At 36.3% G+C, this 23,820-nt stretch overlaps 1 protein-coding gene across 1 annotated transcript in view; it reads right to left on the minus strand.

Moving 5' to 3' along the window:
• LOC107082946 (low density lipoprotein receptor adapter protein 1-like) overlaps positions 1-23,820 on the minus strand; it is a 52,359-nt gene that overhangs the window by 3,216 nt on the left and 25,323 nt on the right. Inside the window, exons 2-8 of the mRNA XM_015371845.1 lie at positions 20,653-20,795; positions 17,693-17,805; positions 4,724-4,838; positions 3,789-3,861; positions 3,556-3,642; positions 1,996-2,153; positions 1,265-1,299 (exon numbers count right to left, since the gene is read on the minus strand). Coding sequence (XP_015227331.1) covers positions 1,265-1,299; positions 1,996-2,153; positions 3,556-3,642; positions 3,789-3,861; positions 4,724-4,838; positions 17,693-17,805; positions 20,653-20,795 — 724 coding nt within the window. The remainder of the gene's footprint in view (positions 1-1,264; positions 1,300-1,995; positions 2,154-3,555; positions 3,643-3,788; positions 3,862-4,723; positions 4,839-17,692; positions 17,806-20,652; positions 20,796-23,820) is intronic.

Below are 23,820 nucleotides of genomic sequence, written 5' to 3' on the forward strand. Positions count from 1 at the left end.
AAAATTATATTGGCAGGCACCTTGAAATTTAATGTATATTGTAAATTTTAGAGCCAATAAGATCTAAACTCTACCAATCTAAATCAGTTCAATCAAGAATTGTCTAATTTTAAAATTTCAAGATTTTATAAAAAGATACAGAGAAAATATGTGGTTTGATTATATAGCATATAATTTTTTGTGAAAATTAGTGCCTTATTAAAAAGTTGCTATGAAATGTACTCTAGGTATGTGCAAACTGATTTGTGGTCAGCATGTAATATCTGATGGCAGAGGACTATCCTTTATACCCCAAAAATTACACCAACAAATGAGAATGATGACAAAATAGCCAAGGGGCAAGTTAAGCATTCCTCCAGCAGGCTCCATGCCAACTTGCCCTTCTCCACTTCTAACCCTTCTTCTTGCCCATGCACCATCATCTTTCTGTCTATGTGTCAAGGCCTTATTTTGGTTCATTCTCAGCAATGCAGATTTCAATAAGTTTTTGAACTTTTTTTTATTAAACCTTTTATTTACCAAGCTGCATCTCTCTGCTTGTTTACATTTGGGTCCAACTACGTCACAACAAATTTGACCCAAATTTGTATAGACTTAGGTAGAGGCGGCAACTCTGCCTATGGTATAAAATATTGTTGCCATGACAACAACATCTGCTGTGGTGAAATGACAAAAGATCAAGACTTTGAAATCTGCAACAGGGGGGCTGATTTCATACTCATTGGCTAAATTACTCACAGAGAGCTGCTAAACAAGCAAACCAACACAGATGGTTACAAAGAGAACAAAACCAAAGAAGGCTCTAACATGCCTGTTCAATTTACAGTATACTTAAAATAGGAGGATCCTGGTTGGCTGTTAGCCTTATTATTTGTTGTGGATTTGTAAAGTGCATCATGTTGCTCTGCATCATCAATAATGACAACCTTAATTGTTTTACAATAAATTTCTCAAGTCTGGATGTTGTTTAGATAATACACATTTGCATTGCCAGGTAATCTTGTTTATGCTATGATTTTACCAAACTTCATGAGACGCATTAGTATTAAATGAACAGAACATAAAACTGTTAAAGGGACAATTATCAAAAAAAGTTTTTTTTCTATTTTTTCCATTAATTATATGTTAAATTAGTTGGTCGATTTTTTACGATTACAGGAATCATTTTTGAATATTCTGCTCAAATAGAAAATTCAATTTCCTTCTATAAAGCCAACTACAAAATATTCCTATACAACCTGAAGTCAGAAAAAGCAAAAGTTACCTTGAAAAGACATCATCGAAACCATCCTCCACATCCTGTTGAGACACAACTTTGTTGATTAATGTACACACAAGATCCTGTAAATCATTATCTGGGATCTTTTATGCTGAGTAAGCATTTTCTTACAGCATTTATCCTAATTTAGCAAACATTTTTCCAGGGAAACACGGAATACCGAAAAAAATTGGTACAGTTATTTTATAGAAAATAGTGACATCTTGTGTGAAACATTTGGAACTACGTGAAAAATAAGAATGCTTTACATTAAAAGATAGAACATTTTGCATCCTTTGAAACAGTATGTAAACCAAAGAAAGCTTATAATTCATTATGATTGATCATGTTTGGACATAATAGAAAATATCTCCTTCATTAACCTAAGTCCTATACTGCAGCTTATCAATATCATATTTTTTTAAATAGAAAATTTACTTTAAATCTGCAAAATCAATTTTTAGTTTCCTTAGGCCGAAATGTAATCTAAACACAACAAATATGACATCAAAATGTAAACTAATTTGCGGAAGAGGATATAATTATGCAAAACAGACCTTAAAACTCTCTCCAGATGAAAAGTCAAATAACAAAACAAATTTTAAATTAATCAAGATAATTATTTTAGTTTTAAGTATTCAAACATTCCATTTGAACATTTCTTTTGTTCTGAGAAAGGAAAAACCTTTCAGGCATATCTTCTTTCCCTTTGCAAGGACATTTAGCCTGTTACTTACCCAAGAGTCATGTTTAATCGGCCGTCTCCTGGTGGGGTTACTGCGAGGCAATGGTGAGCTGAGAGAAGCTGAGAATAAGGGCCTGCGGGGCTTCTCCTCTATCCCACTGGGCTTATGTGCTGCTGGATGTGAGGGGGATGGCAGGTGTGGAATGGAAGCTGACGGACATGCAGAGGACAGTTAGGAACAGATTGAGTAAGGGAATAAATGTACATAAAAATCGAGACACAACAGAGATAATGTCTGACTTTTTTTTAAATCAGTGCATTGCTAGGAAAAGCATTTTTATCCCCTTAAAGATTTCTTGTAACTTTTAATTTTGTCACACTTAAAATATTTAGTTTCACACATAAATAAGATAAAAAGCCACCCAAACAACCCCATGCGAAAATATATTTGCCCCTTGGTTGAATATTAATTTCTCTGTGATTTACCACATTTTTGGTGGGTTTATTTTCCCAATCGACATTCAAGTCTGACTACTCTCAGATCAAGTGGAGAAACAAATAAATATGTCTGACAACATGAAGTTGTTAAAAAAAAAAAAAAAAATACAATTTCCCTAACCTAAACAAATTTATGAAGAGATAAGTAACAATAACATCCATCTGTCTGGAATATTTTTTTTAGATTTTAAGGATTGGGGTGTGCCAGGGTGAAAGATTATACAGAAAAGACTTAATGATTAAAACAAATGATTTAACGGTGAGTCTATATTCCTTCCCTTACCTATGTTCATAAAATCTGCATCATGATCGAAAGAAATGGGTCCCAAGTACAAGTGGCCTGTACAAATATGAGTACGGGAAAGAAAATGCTTGTATATTTGGAGGCAGTCCAGATGTTCAGAATGTCTGTATATATACTGCACCCCTGTGGAGCAATGACAATAAAGAATTCTGATTCTGATTCTGATTCAATTTGTTACATTTTTAAGAGAGAAATACTTGAACTGACTAAATCTGGATTATTTAAAACTGATCAAAAATGAACAATTAAGTAGTAAAGTCAGGATTTCTTGACTCTCTCAGCTAAGAACTTTTTGACCTTTTAAAGTCAAGTCAATGAAAACGTCTGCTGCTGGCCTTCAACACTAATTGTTATTCACTGTTAATGTGGTTTCCATCAAAGTTTGAGGAGTGGCAGAAAAAAAATGTATCCACAGCTACATATTCACAGTCCTCATTATATTGTCCATATAATAACCCCTAAAGGTCATTACTGGGACTCCAGTTCCAGCATGGTGCAAATAATCCAGAGAATTCCTAGTAAGAGAAAATGTCAGGAACATTTTACTTACCGTATAACTGAAATAGATAGAGAAAGGCAAGAAATATGCCTGTGCTAATTAGGCACTTGCCATCTCAATAGCAGTGGAGTAGGAAATTGCTTAACCTTTGTAAGTTTACAACAATTTAAGCAAAAGGTTACAAAAAAAATAAGTCATCTCTGTATCAGTCTCATAAACCTTCTGCCATTCCATCCTGACAGTATCTTGTGTGCGACTGATACTGCAGTTTGGAGGGACACATTAATGAGAACTTATTAAAATGGTCACACCTCCTGGAACACACTGTGTTTCTGTCGTCTCCATCTGGCCGTCACTGGCTGCACAGGAACAGCAGGTCCTCGCCTTCTTGTTTTTGTCTACAAACACAAAATATATTCTAAGAACCATGCAAGATGTAAGTCTTCCTTTTTCATCTAGTCCCAAGTATGTTTCTTTGTTAAAATAAGTTTTACAAGGAGGATGAGGTTAGATGTTGCATATTTTTAGTTGCACATCAACTTACCTTCCTGAGCAATTTCCCAAAGATCTAGTGCTACTTTAAATGCCTGAGCTACTGTTAAGGTTACAGCCTGAGCCTGGAAGAGAGAGAGAGAGGCAGTACAGTAATGTAAAACACACAAATAATGATGTAAGTTTATATTACTATTTTTTGTTTTCTTTTATTGTTTTAACATTTAACTTAAAAAATCACACACATTTAACAGGTTTAACCTTTTTTCCCCTTTTGAGTTTTTAAAAGCGTTACTGGTTAAAGAAAAGAAAACTGATGTATTTTTAAGGCATTGATAACTGACTTTAACCATAAATAATAATCCAGCTACATGTAAACTAAGTTCAGTTAGAAGATAATTTAGCAGAGAGCAGGGCAGAAGGTGGTATGGAAATTATTGGCTATACAAGAAACTGGTATAACAGTCTCAACACTTGTATTATCAGCATCTGAAAGTCATTTAATATGATAAGGAGAAAAAAGGGAGGCCCCATAAATGTACTGACAGTTGCATAATTGTATCTCAAAAGATTTTTGATTGATTCACTTTTTTTATGCATGGGTCTGGGTAGTAGACCCAAGCAATACCTGAATACAAAAAGTAAAAAAGGCATAAATAATATCTATAATTGCATTACATGTATTTTGGACTGATTGTTTGATCATGGTGACTTTCACCTAAATTGCTAATGTAAAATAATATATAAAAATGAAAACATAAGCAAACAAATTATTAGACTGAACTATGAATATTCAACTAATAGAATTTCCACTAGATGGCACTACAGAACAACCTGAATAATACAGTATGTATTTTCATGAGGTTCCTCATCTATACAAAAATGAACAACTTCAGTTTAAAGTAATATTCAAATCCCAACTGGTCAAATCTCTATATAATGTTGAATGTTATAGTCTATAGATGGGTGGATGTGTTGCATACTTACAATTTTTCTTTTTTGGCAGAGAAATGCATGACACTCAAGAGTCTCATTAAACTGGCTTTGGGAAACATAAGCAAAGACCTTGTCCTGAGTTTTATCTGCGGTGCAGTATGAGATTCTGGAAAAAAGCAAAGCAAAACAAAAAAGGAGAATATAATAGTATCAGAATTTATAAATTACTTGATTCACACGAGAGAGATCTTTGCAGAGTTCTTTGCAGAACAAAGCATTTAGGGTTAAACCTTGTCAGTGTACTAAACACTTATACAGGGACATGTCACCATGAGAAAAATGTTTACAGGAAAATGCTGACAAAGATATACAGTAAAGAAGAATGCCCTAGAGAAGTGAGGGGAGAAGATGTGCATTATATTTTAGATTACAGAAAACATGTATTAATAAAACACACTGATGGGGAATTTAAGATTTTTCCATTGGGTTGAAAATCTTACACAGCTATCTCCTGCCTTCTTATTTATTAGTCTTTCCTCTAAGCCCACTTGGTGTGTTTTAGTTTTTTTTGTTGTTTTTTTTTAAGTTACATGATCATTTTTCATGAGTGGGTGGTAGCATGCCTCCTTCAAAACACTGTGAATGTTGTAGGAGTACTGCTGAAATACAGACTGTACTTCCGACACACGAGGGAACGTCAGTTGAACTCAGATGATCTTTATTAACTGAGAAATCATGTTATTAACTTATCAAAAGCTTCTTGAATTACATCTATCACTTTCAAATGAGGAAACATAAATAAATTTAAGATTATCTTATTACACAGTTTGTAAATGCTGCAATTAGATACGTTTTATTGCTTTAAACTAAATAACTTATTTGGGGCTCGGGACCAGGCAGAAGACTTCGATGCTGTGAATCAACATTCGCTTGGATGAGTAACCTAAGAAACGGATTAGAGTAGTCTTCGCCAAGAAAAGATGCTATGGCTGAGATGCGAGACCAGACCCCCAAGCCACTGTGAAAAGGGATAGAAATAGAGAGAGAAAGGGGGGAGTGTTTAGGGCATAAGGTAAAGAATAAAAGGTTATGGGATAGTAAGGATGAACATTTGACGGGCATGATTAGACTGACCAATGTATGATGATGAAGACTGAAATGCTGATGGAGATGTTGTGATTGGTGAACTGGTGGAGTGCAACAACACAGTCAAGGGATCTGGTTTGGGTACTGCTTAAAAAGGCTGGAACACAGGTGGATGAAATGAGCGCTGATGAGAGTGAGTGGGAGAGGCACAGGTGTACCAAACGGGCAATCAGAGCCAACTTTTGATTGGACTTTTGTACAGAATACTATTTGCAAAAAGAAATTGTAGCATAATATATATATTTTTTTAATTATGTAGGTAATTCTATTTTTTTTTTATATGTTTTAGAAATGCCAGCGACAGTTACCTCAAAATGACTGAATGCCTGGGATTTAATGCACTTTGATGTTTTTATATTAGATCACATAACTTACTTATTAAAATAACTATAGGAGCTGAATGAGGTCACGCCGTGTGAATATTTATTGTAGGTTATTCATCAGTCATGTTATTTTTAAAGGCCATCGTTTTATTAAAAACATGATTAATTATTTTAAATAATGAATTATGAATTGCACTATTTTAATAAATCCAAAACAGTAATCTTAAAAGGAAGATAAGGTTTGATTTACGTATCTGTAATTTCTATTGTTACCAAATCTCTGTATCAGCCCTGGTGGCCGGCTACCTTGTGGGCCCTGCCGCCTGCCCCTGGCCCCCGGGCTATGGTGGTGCGACTGTTGGGGGCTCTGGGGGAACGGGGGGGCCTATTAGAGTCAGCCTCTGCCTGCTCCATCACACTACAACACATGTAGGTTCTTGGGGAGGCGGTCGTTTCTGGAAATCTTTTTCAGAAACAGGACAAGGGCAGGGAGATGTTATTTCTCTCTACAGACCTAATCTTGAATATGATTGCCTAATCTAAAGCCAGCTTCTCCCCCCCGGCTCGACATAGAGGGTACTGTAGGTACATGTGAACATCACTGTTGATTGGTGACACCGGATAAATCTTATCAACGTGGGTTGGATCTCTGTCTATGCTGCCATTATTACAATAAATAGTAAACTGTGTTTAAAGGAGAATGACTGACACTCAGCTGCACCCTCACTGAAAAGAGAAGTGGGAGGGAACAAAAACTGAAAGTCATTTTAAGACCGAATAATGAGCATAAAATCAGCAGTGCTCACTCTTATTTTGTTTGCTGGCATGCAACACTGACCCACATTGCAATGCCCAGGACACATACTTCCCCCCACGCTCTAACTTATATTTGGGCTGTAATTGCATAAAAAGATGCATAGAGGAAATGTTGAGAGGTTTGACCTATTTAAGGGTTAAAAATAAGTGTGATAAAACCAAACTTTTGCAACTGCTCAATATACTTAACTAATAACTTAACTACTATATTTGGTTTCTTTAAATGTGCAGGACTAACATAAATAAATTAAATAATAAAAAACATTTGTGTTGCTGTCAGATTTGGAATTTACATTTTTGGTTCACCCACACTGGCAACAGAAATGAGGGGAATACTAATACTAATGAGATAATGCTTTAAATGCATGCCTAAATGCATGTGTGTAAATGAATGCTGTAAATGCGAGCTTTGGTGGCGCAGTGGTTAGTGTGCCCGACGCATGTACGGAGGCCTTAGTCCTTGAAGCAGCCATCCTAGATTTGAACCTGGCCTGGTCCTTTGCCACATGCATCTCCCACTGTCTCGTACCCCCCTTGTGTCAGCCAACTGTACAAAAAATTAGCCAATAGTGCCATTAAAAACCTGAAAAAATAAAATAAAATGGAGTGCAATACGCTGGTGAAGATTCTGTTATCCAGGTCATAGTCATTCCAAAAAAAGAAAATTAAAAACAATCTACTGGACTTTGTTTCCAAGTTTGAAGACATTTTGCTTCCCATCCAGGGAAGTTTCTCAATTAAAAATGTCACAAATACCGTTGAGCTTGAGGTTTTATACAGAAGCCCAACAAAGCCTTGTTTTTGTTTTGAAAACATGCAAATAAAAAAACGGACGAAGGGCTCCATCCCCTTGGGATGGGGATCGTTTGGCTTCTTTTGTTAGCCTGCAATGCCCCATACCCTTCTAAATGTCTGAAAGGTCGGTCCTTAAAGGGAATCATTGGCCTTGCTGAATAGGCAAGGTCCTCCGCTCTGCAGTACAGGAGCTGGGTACAATCTGGGATTCATATGAAAAATTATATAATATGGTGTACTTTTCTAGAGGTTTGTTAATTTGCATAGTTGATCTTAAATAAACACACTCTCAAAGAATAAATAGCTTTTCTACATATAAAAAAAATAAAGCTGACTAATAGCTTCTCCGTTATCCAACTGGTACATTATTTTTTTTAGGTTTGTGACACAATATTGGACTGTGCTAAATACAGGTTTGCCTTCACAAAGCCTAAGGGAAAGATTTATGTACATCTTCATATAAATATACTGCTGTGATAACTTAATATACATTTGATTGGTTTTTGGTATACAACTATTTTGAATTTATAGCCCCCTCCTTTAGAAAACTCCACCAGCCGCCACTGCTCTGGTGTATCTGTACTTAGAAGATGTAACTTTTCATTAACAATGATCCATCCACCCATCTTCTCCAGCTTATACGATCAGGGTCACTGTGGGTCCGGTTCCTATCTCTCGCAGTGCCTATCTCGGACAGGTCGCCACTCTGTCGCAGGGCAACATAGAGATACAGTGAGACATACAACCATGCACACTCACTCACACCTAAAGACAATTTAGAAATGCCAATTAACCTAAAAGTCATGTTTGGACAGTGGAATGTATGGACTGTGGGAGGAAGCAGGAGTAAGGAAAGGACATTTTTATTTTTATAGCACAATTCATTACATGGACAATTCAAAGTGCTGTACATGAATTGGATACTAAAATAGAAGAAAAATAAAACCAGAAGAAAAAAATTGTAAAAAAAAAAAAAAGAAAAAAAGAAAAAAAGAAAAGAAATAGACTACAAATAAAGCAGAATAAAGTAAAAAAATAAAAATAAAACTAAAAAAAAAAATTGAAAGAACCCACACATTCATGGGGAAAACATGCTAACTCCATGCAGAAAGAACAAACTGCGCAACTGTGTATTCAGTAACAATGATTTTTTTTTTTAAATAGTATGCATAGTATGGATAAATGTTAACCACCCATGGTAACGCAAGCTACACAGAGCCTTACTAGGAGCATAGTTTCCTCTTTCTTGCATAGTCCTGTCCTTACTAATTCTCTTGTGGGTTTGCTCACCCAAAGGAACGCTGCAGATATGGATTCTCTTCGGACAGATTCAGACAAGAAAACACTGTACTTACACCTGACTGGCTTACTGTTCTGATCTCCGTGACAAACTGTGAATATCCATCTAAGTACACAGATCAATAGCTCGTCCTAACCTCTACTCAGGTTCAGTTTCAAAAATACAGTAGTATATCATATATAGTGTATAATAATAAAGTGCATTAGAGTATAGGTAACAGAGACATATTTACTGTTTCTATGCTTTTATTTTTAAACTATAGTTGTAATACGTTCTTATAATAATGTCACACGTTTGTTTATCTAAAACTATATTTACTTGGCTAAAAATACTGACAGGTGGATTTTGTAGAATATCAAATCCTGCCACTTATATCACTTTTGCATGCTTTTCAATAACGAAGATTTCTCGTTAAATATGTGATGTTAAAGCTAAGAGTCTAATTTCCATCTCCGGGACAATTTAAAGGTTGGTTATCAATTAGGGCTTACATTATTATTGCATATGCAATATAATCACAAAAAAAAAAGCTATTTTCAAATCTTAGAGTCATTCAGTTTTAGTCATTTTACATTCGGCACTAAATTTCTCCCTCCAGCCCTTTGGATTGCAGTAATACTCTTATTGTTATTTTGCTGAAAAGTAGAGAGACCGTTAAGTCTTCCAACAATGGACTCTGGACATGCAAGCTTTAAAGGCAACATAAGGTTAGGTTAGGTTCTACATCCACCTCTTCACATCACAGATGACCTCACCCTATTACTAGAGGTTCTACATCTACCTCTTCATATCATAGATGACCACACAGTATCACTAGATTGTCTATACCTACCTCTTCACATCATAGTTGACCTCACCCTATCACTAGAGGTTCTAGACCTACCTCTTCACCCCATAGATGACCACACCCTATCACTAGAGGTTCTACAGTACATGTACCTCTTCACCCCATAGATGACCTCACCCTATCACTAGAGGTTCTAGATCTACCTCTTCACCCCATAGATGACCTCACCCTATCACTAGAGGTTCTACATGTACCTCTTCACATCATAGATGACCACATCCTATCACTAGAGCTTTTAGATCTACCTCTTCACATCATAGATGACAACACCCTATCACTAGAGGGTCATCATTTATCAAAATAATCATCAACTAATTTAGTAATCGATTAGTCATTAGCTGGAGTATAGACACTGTGAAATATGCCTTTAGCTTACAGAGCAACACAGTTAGAGCAGAAATGATAGCAAAATTGTAAAAAAAAAATGTATAAATATTTTGCATTCAAGATTAACTTTTTTATCAGTCTATATACTCTATCCTCAAGTGGAAAAGTTTGAGTTTCACCTGGTTACATTTCGGAAAAACCTTTTTTAAGGACCCTTTTGCTATCTGATTATTATTTGATTAATTTAAATAAATAATTGACACATCAATCAATTAGCAAAATAATAACTAGTTGTAGCCCTACTGTAATAGTAATATAGGAGTATTAAAGAACATAACAGCTATGTTGACAGATCTGCAAATTTAAAATCAAGAAAATAAAAAGATTTTATAAAATTAATAGTTCTTGAATGGTCCTCTTCATGTGTGCTTGATAGACATGGGCTAAACTATAAAGATTTAGTCACACACAGACAACACTTCAAAATCTGTAAAAATTTAACAGTCAAAAACATATGTTTTTTCCAGTATCCAACATTCATGGATATTGTTAAGATAATTATCATTGATGATGTGTGAGTTTGATACACCTTGGTATTGGCTGCCTGTTGCATGTCAGAACTGATGTTTTCCACAATAGTTTATCTGGTTAAGACGGTTCCTGTTGGGATCTGGAGGTATTGTCCACTTTCTCCACCAGAGGGCGCACAAGATCTCCTGGGGGCATAAGCTGACTGCAACACCTGTCGTCAATCTGCTCATCAGGAGGCTCCTTCTTAAGGAGGCGGAGACGGACACTCCAGTGCCAGAGTGTTTGCCAGTAATGGTTAGCAAAGCCTGAGCCAGCCTGCTTTTCTGAACCTAAGATTTTGTGAACCTGTCTGATCCAGTCTATTTCTGTCTCTCAGATATTCCTGCCTGACAATCCGAAAACCTGGAGAGAAGAATCTTTCTGGAGTCCGCCTGTCTGCTCTCAGTGAAACCCTGGAGGGTTGTTTCTGCCTGGAATCTGCCTGCCCGCTCTCAGAGAAAACTGAGAGGGAACTCAGTCTGGAATCCGTCTGCCTGCACTCAGTAAGCCTCCGCCTCCGCCCTCAGCCCTCTGCTTGCCGACTAGCCTCTGGACCCTCAAGGTTCCCCCCTCTGCAGCTCCGCTCAACTTCAGAACAGGTACACCCTCGTACATCAGAAAACCTGCAGTAACTTGGATCAATACTAACCACTCTGTCCCCCCCTCAGTGGAGAGCCCCTGCGTGACCAGTCAGCCTACCAAGGACCAGTTCATTATTTATTGTGCTTCATTGTAAATAAACTTTTTAAGTTTTTCTCTGCCTCTTGAGTGATTTCTGCATGTGGGTTAGGCACCTTAAACCCATCATGACAGGTTCCTCTGTCCTGTACGTGGGAAATATTTGAGAATGGCATGAGAGCGATGTCCTTCAACTAAGAGCAAATTGTAATATTTTGATAAGGCTGGAGCAATAATGTCTACTCATCTGCTGACATGTATGATGTAAAATAACATGATGTGGCAGACTGGAAATGTATAAAATGCCTTTTTAACTGTTAATCTGGGCCACTTCCTGAGAGATGAGCCCGGAGGTGAGCAGCTGCCTTCTGTAAATTCTAAGCAACTTCTCTGATCTGAGTAAGATTACAATATCTATCCAATTCTGTTGTCATGTCTCATGGTTATTTTTTACTTATAAGTTATGAAGTGTTATTTAAAGAGTTTGTCCAGAGTGATCTCTTTTCAGGAAAAAGAGATGGGGGTGGTGGGTCACTGAGTTCAAATACTTTGGTTTAAATTCATGTACTCTTTAAACATGGTGGATTTACTTTTATCAGTAAGCATTATTCATTATCTGGCTTCTTGTTTGGTCCATGTTTTAGATTTTGGCCCCTTCAGGGTTTGGGTTTTAAGTCCCTGCTTTGAGCTAAATAGGCAAAGTAGGTCTAGGTATAATTAAGTGTGGCAACGATCATCCATGCTGAAATAACTTGCTACTCCAGCTCTAAACAATGGCTGAGGTGAATCACACTGAAAACTACTTCTAATGGAGTTAAATTACCAGAACACCTCATTCTAATGCATCAAACGAAAATACTTCAAATCTGCTAATAAAATACCTTGATATAATAAACATACATGTAGTATGATTGACTTTAATCAATAAAAAAAAAATCACAAGAAAAAAGTAATATCTGCCAATGCTGAGGCAACACAGAAGACATAAGTGTCCTTCAGTTTGAAATAACATTAAGAAAAAAAAATAATTGACAGCAAGCTGAACAGCCGAAGCTAAGCTGTCAAGCTGCATCATATTACCGACAGGCCCCTCTGGACTCTGAGCCTTTGATCTTTTCTCAGTGTAGAGCACCGGTACGTTTGAGTGGAAAAGCAAATATCATTGGAAATATATAAATATTTACAGAACAAAGCCTCTACAAAAAAATCCAACATCAAAACCATAAGCTGCATAAAAAACCACCTGCTGTTGTTGCAAAGGGAATACATTTCTCATAAAATTTCAGGTCGAGATAGAAAAGTGAAAAATAAAGTGTCTAGTGAAGAGCAGCGGTCACACTTTTTCAAGAAAAATAAAATAGAATAAGAAACAAAGGGGCAGCACAGTGGTGCAGTTTATAGCACTGCTGCCTTGCAGCAAAAATGCTCTGGGTTTGAATTCCGGTCTGGGGTCATTTTGCATTGAGTTTGCATGTTCTCCCTGTGCATGTGTGGTTTCTCTGTCTTACTCCAGCTTTCCAACAACATGACTGTTAGGTTAATTGGCTTTCCAAATAGTAGTTAGGTGTGAGGGTGTGAATGGTTGTGTGTCATTGTGTGTCACTGTGTTGCCCTGCCACAGACCAGGATCTACCACGCCTCTCCGCCACACACTGCTGGAGCTAGGCACCAGCTCCACTGTGACCCCACTGTGATAGCATAAGTGGGAGAAGACACAAAAGGAAAACACATTTTTGAGGATGTTACTGATTCTGTTCTGTAGCTTCAGTGCAGTTATCTGACAAACAGTGAGTCAGAGCAATGTGCATCATTAAAAGGTGGGTTGTCAGTCAGCAATTCTGCTTTTCGCTGATTGATATGCTGGTTGGTCGCTGAGAGCTCTCATGGGAATATGAATGATTAACATATAACCAGATGGAGGTTGCAAACACCCTCACAATGTTCCTCTCACTGGGAGGATCAGTGTCAGCTTTTAAATGTGAGATGTTTTTATTTGAAACAGGACCACTGAGAACTGTATTCACTTTCAATATTAGGTTACAGATTAGCTTCCTTGCAAGGCTTAAAATCTTTACAAAGTAGTCAATAGTCAGGATCAAAGCAGCCAATCATTGGCTGATCTAGTAAGCTGCTGTATTGAAAAAAGACTCCTACATCTCTACTTAGAGCTGGAGAACCAATATTTGCAAACTCTAGTCACAAGATATAAACTCAGTCATTCTATTCTGTAGAACAAAGAAATAATTTTCTTCAAATATGCTTTTTTAATCCACTCTCATATATTTCTATTACAATACACACACTTCTTTTATTCATAATTCTTATGTATTTTCTAAAAATATATTAGAATTAAAGACAAGTTAGCTCCAGCTGTGATGAAAATGTTTTTTTATGGTAGAAATAATGATATTTCAGCCAATATTTAAAGAGTTGCTTAACCCATGGCCTAGTCATTGCTGATAATATATTACTCCTAATGTACAGCTTAGCTTGTCATCTGCTTAACAAAACAGCCTGTTAAATTTATTACAGTCCGCTGGCCTTCTTGATGCCCGTTATCTGCAATCTGAATATCAGACAGAGGTCCATCCAATATCTATACCTCCTTATCCTTGCAGGGTCATGTAGGGGGTAGTGCCTGTTGGTCATTGCGGAGGGTTCGCCTTGGAAAGGTCATGTCAGAAAACAATATAGACTCACAGGAAAACCATGCATTTGCACATTCATAGTAAAAAAAAATGAACAAAGTCTTGTTTAGGGTCTCTAGAAACATGTGAACTTCTCGCAGAAAGGCCACAACATCAGACTCAAGTCAAGGACCTTGCTGTACTGCAACCATGCTAAGAACTGTGTCACATTGCAACCCTCACACACTACCTGAATAATTACCCAAAAAAATCGCTTTCAAATTATAACTTTATTGAATACATTAAAATGCTTTCCAACCAAATTCTCTCATGCTTATGTTGAGTACTGAATTAACCGTGAATATTTACGTTTTTTGTAAGACTCAGCTTGTTTTGTCATTTTTACCCCATTAGAGGAAAAATTAGAATTTGTCTCTCAGTATGAAGAAGCCTAAAAGTTCTAGAAAGCCATATGAATTAAAGAACTCTGAAGAGATAAATGGTAAAGGTAGTAACTGACAACTGTCAGTCTGGAAAAGGTTACAAAGCCATTTCTCAGACCTTTGCATTCTAGAAAACCACATGTGCGGTGTTTTACTCTTGAAGAAAATACACAGACCAATGAGAAGAGGTGTAAAAAATTGTTTGGTTTGTATCCTTTTTATCTGGACAGCAATATAGCACAACATTTCAGAAAGAGTGCCCGTCATGATCTTGACACTGATGTCTGGTCTAATTACTCATTTCACACACCTGCCAAGCTCCACCCAGTTCTCATTACCTGCTTAACTGCTCTACCTATATCAGTCTCTATTTTACCGGCCTTCAGACCAGTCATCAGTGCCAGATTGTTTTTCGAGCTGTTGGTGAGAGCATTCTGTATTCTGATTACCTGATTCTGACCTCTTCTGCCTCTCCACCTCTTGAGCCTGCTTGTTCCCATCCGATCTCTTTGCCTGACCTGTCTTCTGACTCCTGCTGGATCTCTGCCTGTTTGTGTACAAAATCTGGAACCTGACCCGACTCCGTCCTGGATTCTCCCTCGGCACCTCACTGGATATCTGATCTCCTGGCTCTGGCTAAGATCATGTCCCCGATATTGGCTTTGGCTTTGCCCTCTGGATTATCTTGCCTGCATATGTTTGCTTGTTTCTGATCTCCTGCCTTTCCTCCAACCACCGATACATCAGCGTCTGGGACCCTCTGTCGGGCAACCGCCGCACCGCATTGACAGCCGGCCAGCTGGAGCCATCCTCACCTTGTGGCCTCGTAGTTAACTATAAGATCAGGTAATTTAATCACAAGTTCGTTATCATCCACTTCCAGAAAGAAGAGGTCACTAACCCACTGTCTCCACCCACAGAGGTTCCTGCCTTAGACACTGATCACTTCGCCTCAGTTTCCAATAAATTTTTAGAGAAATATAACTGTTTGTCTGCCTTGAATACTAGACCCTATTCTTTTGAGCCTGACGGTGTCATACAAAATAACTGGTCCTGTGGTCTGACATGGGTTACTGCTAAAATAACTAGTAACGATTATTGATAGAACCATAAATTCAGTTTTTACAGTAAAATCAGAGAACGGCATCATTGCATGACCTTAAGCTAAAAAAGATAATGGTTTATACAGCCAGAGAATGATTCAGTTTACACAAGCTTAGTCCCCCTTCAAGGAACAAATGCAAAGAAAAAATGTCTTGGCTTTGCTATGGTACAATCCAACATGCATGAGGACGAAAGGAATGTTTTGATAATTCTGGTACCAACAGAGGCCCAAAGTTTCTATATAATAATCTAAAAGTTATGTTGCTGCAAATGTTTGTTTTTTTATAGTTTTAAAATAGAAATAGCATTTTGTCTTTCCGCTGACTATTCCTTTCTAAGATTTTTTCAGCTATGTAACACAAATAAAAGCCAAAAATCTGTATGGGGACAAACATTTTTTAACAAATACATTTAAGTGGGGATCTTCAATGTCTTGTATGTGTGGGGTATTTTTTCCAGTGTAATGAACAATGCATTTATGTCTGCTTGCATATTGCTACACCTCCAGCTGCCCCCACAGGGAAACAACTCAGTTTACAGTTTACAGACAGAGAGAATATAGCACTGACACCACAGAGTTCATACAAACTAAATGTGCAACTTGTACATTCACAGGTATGAATCCCATAGCAATCCACAAACCTACGTAACACACACCCACACACACAGCTTGTGCATTCAAATGTTGTCCTCTGAAGTTGCTTTGCAATACTGTATTAACAGTCTGGATTTAATCCTCTCTTATCTCTACCCTCACCCTTTTCACCCTTCACTTGCTGTCTTCCCACAAGCAGTTTATGTGCAAAAAATAACGATATAAGGCGGTGCAGTCCAGGGGGGGTTTGAAAAGGCGGGGGAGGGGTCTCATAAATAAGGATATATCCATTCTCTGTAGGCCAAGGCTTTGTGTGTGTGGCCTGTTTCCTTGTCCTTGGCTTTGAGTAGACTGGCTGTGGGATTGTCAAATCAAGCACTATGTTGGATGTTTACCTGTGTTCACAACCATCATGATATAAGCATTAAAATATATTTCTGAACAGAGAAAAGTAAAGGGTCCAAACCAGTACACCTACACTGGGGACTGTAACAGCTGATAAGGTTAATCAGAAAAGGATTTAGTTGAACACAAACACATGGACTGATATGAACAGTTATACAGACCTCTAATGACAATCTGCTGTCCCTCCTTTACAAATTTAAAAGAATCCCAACCCCAGAACAAATGATGATTATCCACTAATTGCATTTTTTTCAGGATTTTCTGTATGAAAGTATACCAATGTAATATGTCTATAAGGAAACCACGCCCTTTGTGAAATTTTACAGGAAAATGTTTCAAAAAGCTCATCTTTTTCAAACATTTGTAACTGAATATGAGCAATTTGTTTCAACTTTATCAAAATATTTAAAAAATATGACCTTCTGGTATACTTATTTTAAGTATTTTGCTCTCAATTGCTGTTTCCTACAGTTTTTTTTTATTATTATTATTCAAACCTTAGAAATAATTTCTTACAATAAATCAAAAAGCTACAACAGTGCTATGCAAAAATGTCCACAACCATTCCTGTAACTTTTCCTCATTTGCATACTTTATAGCTACAAACTTTACTGTATTTTATTGCAACTTTATATATTGTGTACCAATAGAAAGTAGAAGTAACTATAAAGTGAAATAAAATAGATGTATGGTTTTAAATTCAAAAAATTTTCAATTTTCCTTGACCTGTTCAAGACATTTATTCCCAAAGCATTATGCTGCAAACACAGTGATTGGATAGGTTGTACAGGGTGATAGGCAATGTTGCCTTAATTAACATGTAGGACTAAAAGTTAGATTTTGAAAACACATTTATTTTTCTTTCAGCTTAAGAATTATATATAACTTTGAATTTATATGTCAACTAAAACCGACAGAAAATAGATTAAACTGCAGCTGAAAAGTGACAGTGAAAACACTTGAGTTGAGTGAACATATTTTCACCACTCTTTAAATACTCGTTAGTGTCTGCTATGTTATGCTTAGACTCTGACTGAAACTTACCTGTATATAGAGACATTCTCAATCAGATCTGCAGTCTCTGTGTCTGTGATGATTATGCCCTTTGGAGACACTGTCAGGGTTACCTTCCGAAACTTCTTGGCGCTGGCTCTGGCCTATTGATGTTAGAGTGACAACAAAGCAAATAAAGATCAGATGGAGAAGATCTTGCTTTAAGCTCATAGAAGGTGACCTTGTCAGACTGATGAAAACATAGAATGATTCTACATTAGATTAAACCAGAAAAAAAAAACTCCAAACTGTGACAATGTACTTCTGTGCTTCTTTCAAGTGACTTCCTTTGCCCCAGGAATGTGCATTGGAATTTATAAAAGGCGACAGAATGGGGGGAGAAATGGTGCAATGAGTAGCCTGCTCCAGGTCAAACTGGCAGCCACTGACTACCCCTGCTGCTCTGGACCATCTGGGCTTTCAGCTAAATCACTGTAGTAGTGCTGAGTTTGTAATCTGTGAGAGCCCTGTTGACAAAAGACAGCGGCTGACCGCTTTACCATACAATTAAAAGTCAAGCCGTAGAAGTTTAGCATCTTTCTTAGGTGGGACTGGAATGTAAAAGAGCTTGAAAAGGAAATATACAGCAAATTAGCAGAAAAATAAAATTTTAATTAACTGGCTCTAAATAAAAAAGCATGTGAGGGGTTTATATAGAGATATCTTTATTTAAGAAAAAAATAGGTCTTCTCAAGGACAAATATTAGTGTCATAATCAGCTGAAATGGGCCCAAATTTCCTTGAGATGATTCAATAAGCAGTAGTTTTGGTTTTAGCCTTCGTTATTTTTTGATAAAAAAATAAAATAAAATCTATCAAAAAGAGGGAAGGGGATCAGTAGATGACTCTGCTGCCAGAGCTTGTTCATGTAGAAACATGGACAATTCCCGCTGCCCGGTTACAAGTGACATACCACCAGGCAAAAAGCAATCTGTCAGCCTGAAATATTCCAGGGTGACATCTTCTGTATGTTCGGTCCTGCTGTCTTGTCTCATCACATCTGAAGTGTGGAGCAAATGGAAAAACCCCAAATGTATTCTGTTCTCTGGTTAAGGTGGCCTGGTTTCCAGGGAAACGGACAAAGACAAAAATGACTGTTTTTTTCTTGGTGTAAAATCACCTGAATTTTAATCCTTCCATTAGATTTGCTGCAGTCTACTTGAGAAGAAGAGGTGTGATTAGACTGCCTAAGTAGGTTTATTCATTCATTAAAAAAAAAATTTAAAAATTAAAACTGGCAGCAGTTTAAATTGATGAAAGGAAGCATATTTGTGAAGGATGTTTTAATCTAATGTCTTTTTTATCTAATTCTGAGTTATAAACTAGTCTTGACTCTGATTTCCTACTGTCTTTATTTTAGGGATCTGTAGCATTCAAAATATTGGGTTTACATTTACATTTAGAGCCAATTATGACACACATCTAAATGCAACATTATTCAACATATGCATGCTGTTTCTCAACATAGTTTATAATAGATATGGGCATTACATAGATTGAAGGTGAGAATAAACACATGGCAAAGCTAGTGTGTTTATATAGCACATTCTGCAAGACAATTTAAAGGGCTGTACATGAAAAAACATCACAGAAAAACACAAATATATATAAATTTTAGGGGAATAATCAGTTAAGTAATACTTAATCCTAGTGAAAAAAATATGATTAATAATGTCATAATCTTGGAGGTGATGGCTGACTTAATTATTCATTCCATTCACCAGTCTAACTTTGCTTGGTTTCTAATCACTGCTCATCTGATCCACCTGCTCCTGCCTCTATTTAAGTAGCTTGCATCCAGTTATCAGGGCCAGATTATTCTCGTTCTCTAGTGTCACTAATGAGAGGGTTTTTAGCGTCCTGTCCTGTTCTGCCTCTCAACCACTGAGCCTGCCTGTTCCCGTCTGATCTCAGTGGACAGAGTGGTTTTTAGCATATCTGAGTGTTTCTGATTTCCTGATCATGACCTATTCTTCCTCTCAACCTTCACAATATCTTTAAAGTAGGGAAGTAAAACAAACGATCAACTTACATTTAATTGTTGATTATTGTATATTAGATTTAAGTTTATTGCATCAAATCAACTGAAAACCTCAGTTCAGAGGGAATTTCCTTTAGTTTTGTAGTGTTATTACCAGCCAATTGAAAGGGTGTGATATATTTACATACATTTACATTTTCTGTACTACAGAGCTGTGATTCCTATAAACTGCCTTTAGATGTAACTTTTTTTTACTCTGAAGTGAGTAGAATGGTTGAAATTTAAATGTGTCTTAAAATTAAGTACACCAAGAGTGGTTCAAGTTAAATCTCATTGCTGAATTCAGCCATACAAAAGAGGATTGGAGAGAGCTGTGGGGATACCCACCATGGCTCTAATCTCTCATGACTGTATGAATTTGTCAGCGCACTGAGATGTAGCATTTTTTAAACTAGTATATTTGCTTCTTAACCTTTATTTGTAACCTATAGAAGAAAGTTGGTTGAGTCTTTATCTATTAAATGTACGCTGATGCTTTCTTTTCCTTACCCTTTTTTTTTTTTTTTACTACTGCGATAATAAATTGCCCTTGGCATTTCAGTAAAAAGGATACATAAGTTTAAGCACCAGGATTCTTTCTCCTTCCAGTCCTTCATAATCTTCATCTGCTGCCTTACCTTTCATAGTATTATATGTTTATGATTTTTTATTCAAATTAGGTTACTTCAAAACCATTCTGGCTCTTGCAAATGCATGAAATATCAAACTGCTAAAGCCACCATCTGTTACGTCTGATTCTACTAGTCTTCTAGTTTTTAACCTAGCTCCAAAACATTAAATAAAGACATTCATATTGCAATTTACACTGGATTTTGAACCAAATTCATTTTTAAATTTACCAAATAAGGGGCGTGTCTACAAAAAAGGCAATGCAACTGTCAACATTTATTTTTCTTTCTAGATTACTTACCATTGCAACAATTCTTCGAATGGCAGCTGAGGCCATTTCCTCTCCTTTAGGTTGTCCCACCAGAGTCATACCAAGGTACTTAACGTTGAACACCATCCCTTCCAGCAGGGTCTCCTTTGTGTCTGTCCAGTTTTCTGGCAGCTCTGATTGGACAAAACAACAGGACACCCACAATTATCTTTTTGACCTACCTTCATTAGGTTATGGATTGTGATTAAATAGCTAAATGTGTTTAACTAAATATTCTGACCACACAACAGTGTAGAAATATGTATTCTAACTGTATACATTCAAAGGATTACATTGCATGATGACAACACATAATATGCCAAGAGAAAAAAGCTCAAATGATCCATTGGAAAAAAAAGAAACCAGACAATTCAGTAAAAACTGGTATCTGTTAAGTGCTGCATGGAAGCTTCACAGCTGAGCTTAGACAAAGAATAATCCTAACACCTTAAAAAACATAGAATTTATGAAATTTTATGCTATAAATAAGACATTTTTAAGCAACTATAATACAGGTTTAAATATATTAAATATATATATAAAAAATTCAGTTTAACTTATGAGTCATCCTTTAAATAAGGCACCCCAACTTCTTAATCATGACTTGACATGTTTACGGGTGCATTAGTAGATAGTTCAGTAACTATTAATCACTTGTTTATAAAGGGAGTCTTTCTGTAGAAATCTGCATATTGTATCAGTGGGCAACAGAAGAACAATGTATAGTTAATCAACAGTTCACATCAGGAATTAAGTAAAAACTTGAGTTATTACACGTCTAATTACGGGATCTACAGCATTTCAAGGCTTTCATCTATAAAAACAAACAAACTAAAACACAAAAGCATTTTAGCCAGTATGTAAACTGTTCATTTTCAGCAATTTGCTGCATTCTTTCTTTTGGTATAATTGAATTCATAGCATCCAACTACTGGCTGGAGAGAATGGGAAAATGAAGCCTCATCACAGTGTCCAGCAATAATGAGGAAGATACTGGCACTAAAGTCGCCATGTGTTTTGAGCCATCTGTCACTGGCAGACCCCATGCAGCTGTGAAGGCAACTACAAGGCCTCACAGTGCTGAATTATTAACCGTTCTTCAATCAAAGTTGGAGGTTGGTACATAGAGGGGGGAACAATTGGTGGTAATGAATGCAAATGTCCTGGGCTGTAGTAGAGGGACATAACTCTGACTTTGTGTAGTAAATATACTGTTTTAGCTCTTGGGGTGGGTTTTCTTCAATGCCTAATCAAACCACAGGGAACACATTTTCATTTTTAATTTAAGGGGTTAAACCCAATAGCTATAAAAAGAAAATGTTGAAACAATTTACGGTGAACACAAGAGCTGGGGTAGAGAAAAAGAAAAACCTGTTGTGAAAAGAGTGTTGCCATTTATCACATTCATATCATCCTTGAACTACTTTTTGTTGAATATCTGGGGCTTATACATTTTTAATATACCGGTAATATAAAGTTTGATACATGTGTGAATTACCTTCTTTTTTTTTAATACGACCTTTGTTTGTAGTTCATATTAAAGAAACAGTGTTTCATGCTTTGCTTAAAAAAGTTAAGGCCTTTGGTTTCTCTCGATAAGAGCTCTGATTTCCTGGAAGATTGATATTAATTCTTGTTTCCCTAAACCATCTGCACAAGTTAAAGCAGATCAAATCGTCTTTATATGTTAAAACAAAATAGAATAAGAGGCTGACTACATACCAGCATCCAGAGAATTAATATAGTATTAAATTCTGCCATTATCCGAACCCCATCTAATAGGCATTTTCATTAACTCAGACCAAAACTGCAAAACTTCCATATGCCCTTCTTAATTACAAATGAGGAAATAACAGACAGAGTTAAGCTATTTGTAGCTGCAAGATCCGTCATATAAAGTATATATTTTAAGCAGCTTTTTTTCCCCAGATTGTTTTTCTGCTAGGTTTAAATGTTAGTTTCACTAAACTATTAATATGGTTATTTCTTTATTTTCAGGAGCATCATTCATAGCGGCCAGCTAGAAGGCAGCAACACCTTTGTATCAGTAACTAAGTGCAACAATGAAATACTTTTAAACACTTACTGTGTGTATTCCATACAATAGCAATATTTAAAGAAAATAAGCATGTTGAATGCATTTTCAAATAAATAAAGAAGCTTATTGGTTTCAAGAAAAAAAACATTGTTTTTATTTATTCAAAATACTGCTTTCTCTATCCTTATGAAATGCTGACCGCTTACAGCTGGTTGAAGCTGTGGTTCGTAAACTAAAGGAGTGCCACACATCATTCAAATAATGACGATTCAACAACAGACCTGTAAAGCTATAAACTACACATTTGTTAGATAGCATCCTTAACAGTTAGCCCGGCTAATTGTCAAGCTAATTTCACCTTGTTGCAATTCCAGTGTTACTCTCCTAAACATCAAAAAAGTGTAGAATATTCTTCTTAACAGATATTTGAAAACCACTATGGCAATTGCTAATACATTATATTTTTTAAACCTGTGTATAAATGACTAAGGAAAACTTATGAGAATCAGTAAAAGAATCCAATGGTTAAATTATTTCAGCTGTAGAAGAAATAATAGCTGATTTTCTTTACAAAAAAGAATTAATTAGGTTATTTTTTTATTTTCTTATTTCTGTGCAGATACTGTAATATTAATTATGTTTTATCCCAGGTATCATACCATGCGAACCATATAGCAGCCTATGCCTTTCAACTGTGCAACTGTTCCGGCTTAAACAAAAGTTAAATCAGAACAGTTAAAAAATAATTTTTATATTAAGTTTTTAAGGTAATTTGGGTATTTGGACACATAAAAAAATGACCACTGGAGGCACTGGGTAGCTCACTTTGTCTTGAGCAATTTCTTGGATGTGCTCCCCTATTTTCCTCATACCTTTTCCTATAAAATAATGTTCAAAACTATGAAGTAGAATTAGGGCCAGGCTAGAGATTTTCTTTTTCTATTTTGAGAATAAAGTAACACTACGAGAATAAAGTAGTAAAATTGCCAGAATAAAGTCATAAAATTATGAGAATAAAGTCCTAAAATTACGAGAATAAAGTTGTAACACTACCAGAATAAAGTAATAAAATTACGAAAATAAAGTCACAACAAGAAGTCATAAAATTATGAGAATAAAGT

This window comes from Cyprinodon variegatus, unplaced genomic scaffold (assembly GCF_000732505.1).
Source record: "Cyprinodon variegatus isolate N-32 unplaced genomic scaffold, C_variegatus-1.0 Scaffold4, whole genome shotgun sequence".
Lineage (NCBI taxonomy): Eukaryota > Metazoa > Chordata > Actinopteri > Cyprinodontiformes > Cyprinodontidae > Cyprinodon > Cyprinodon variegatus.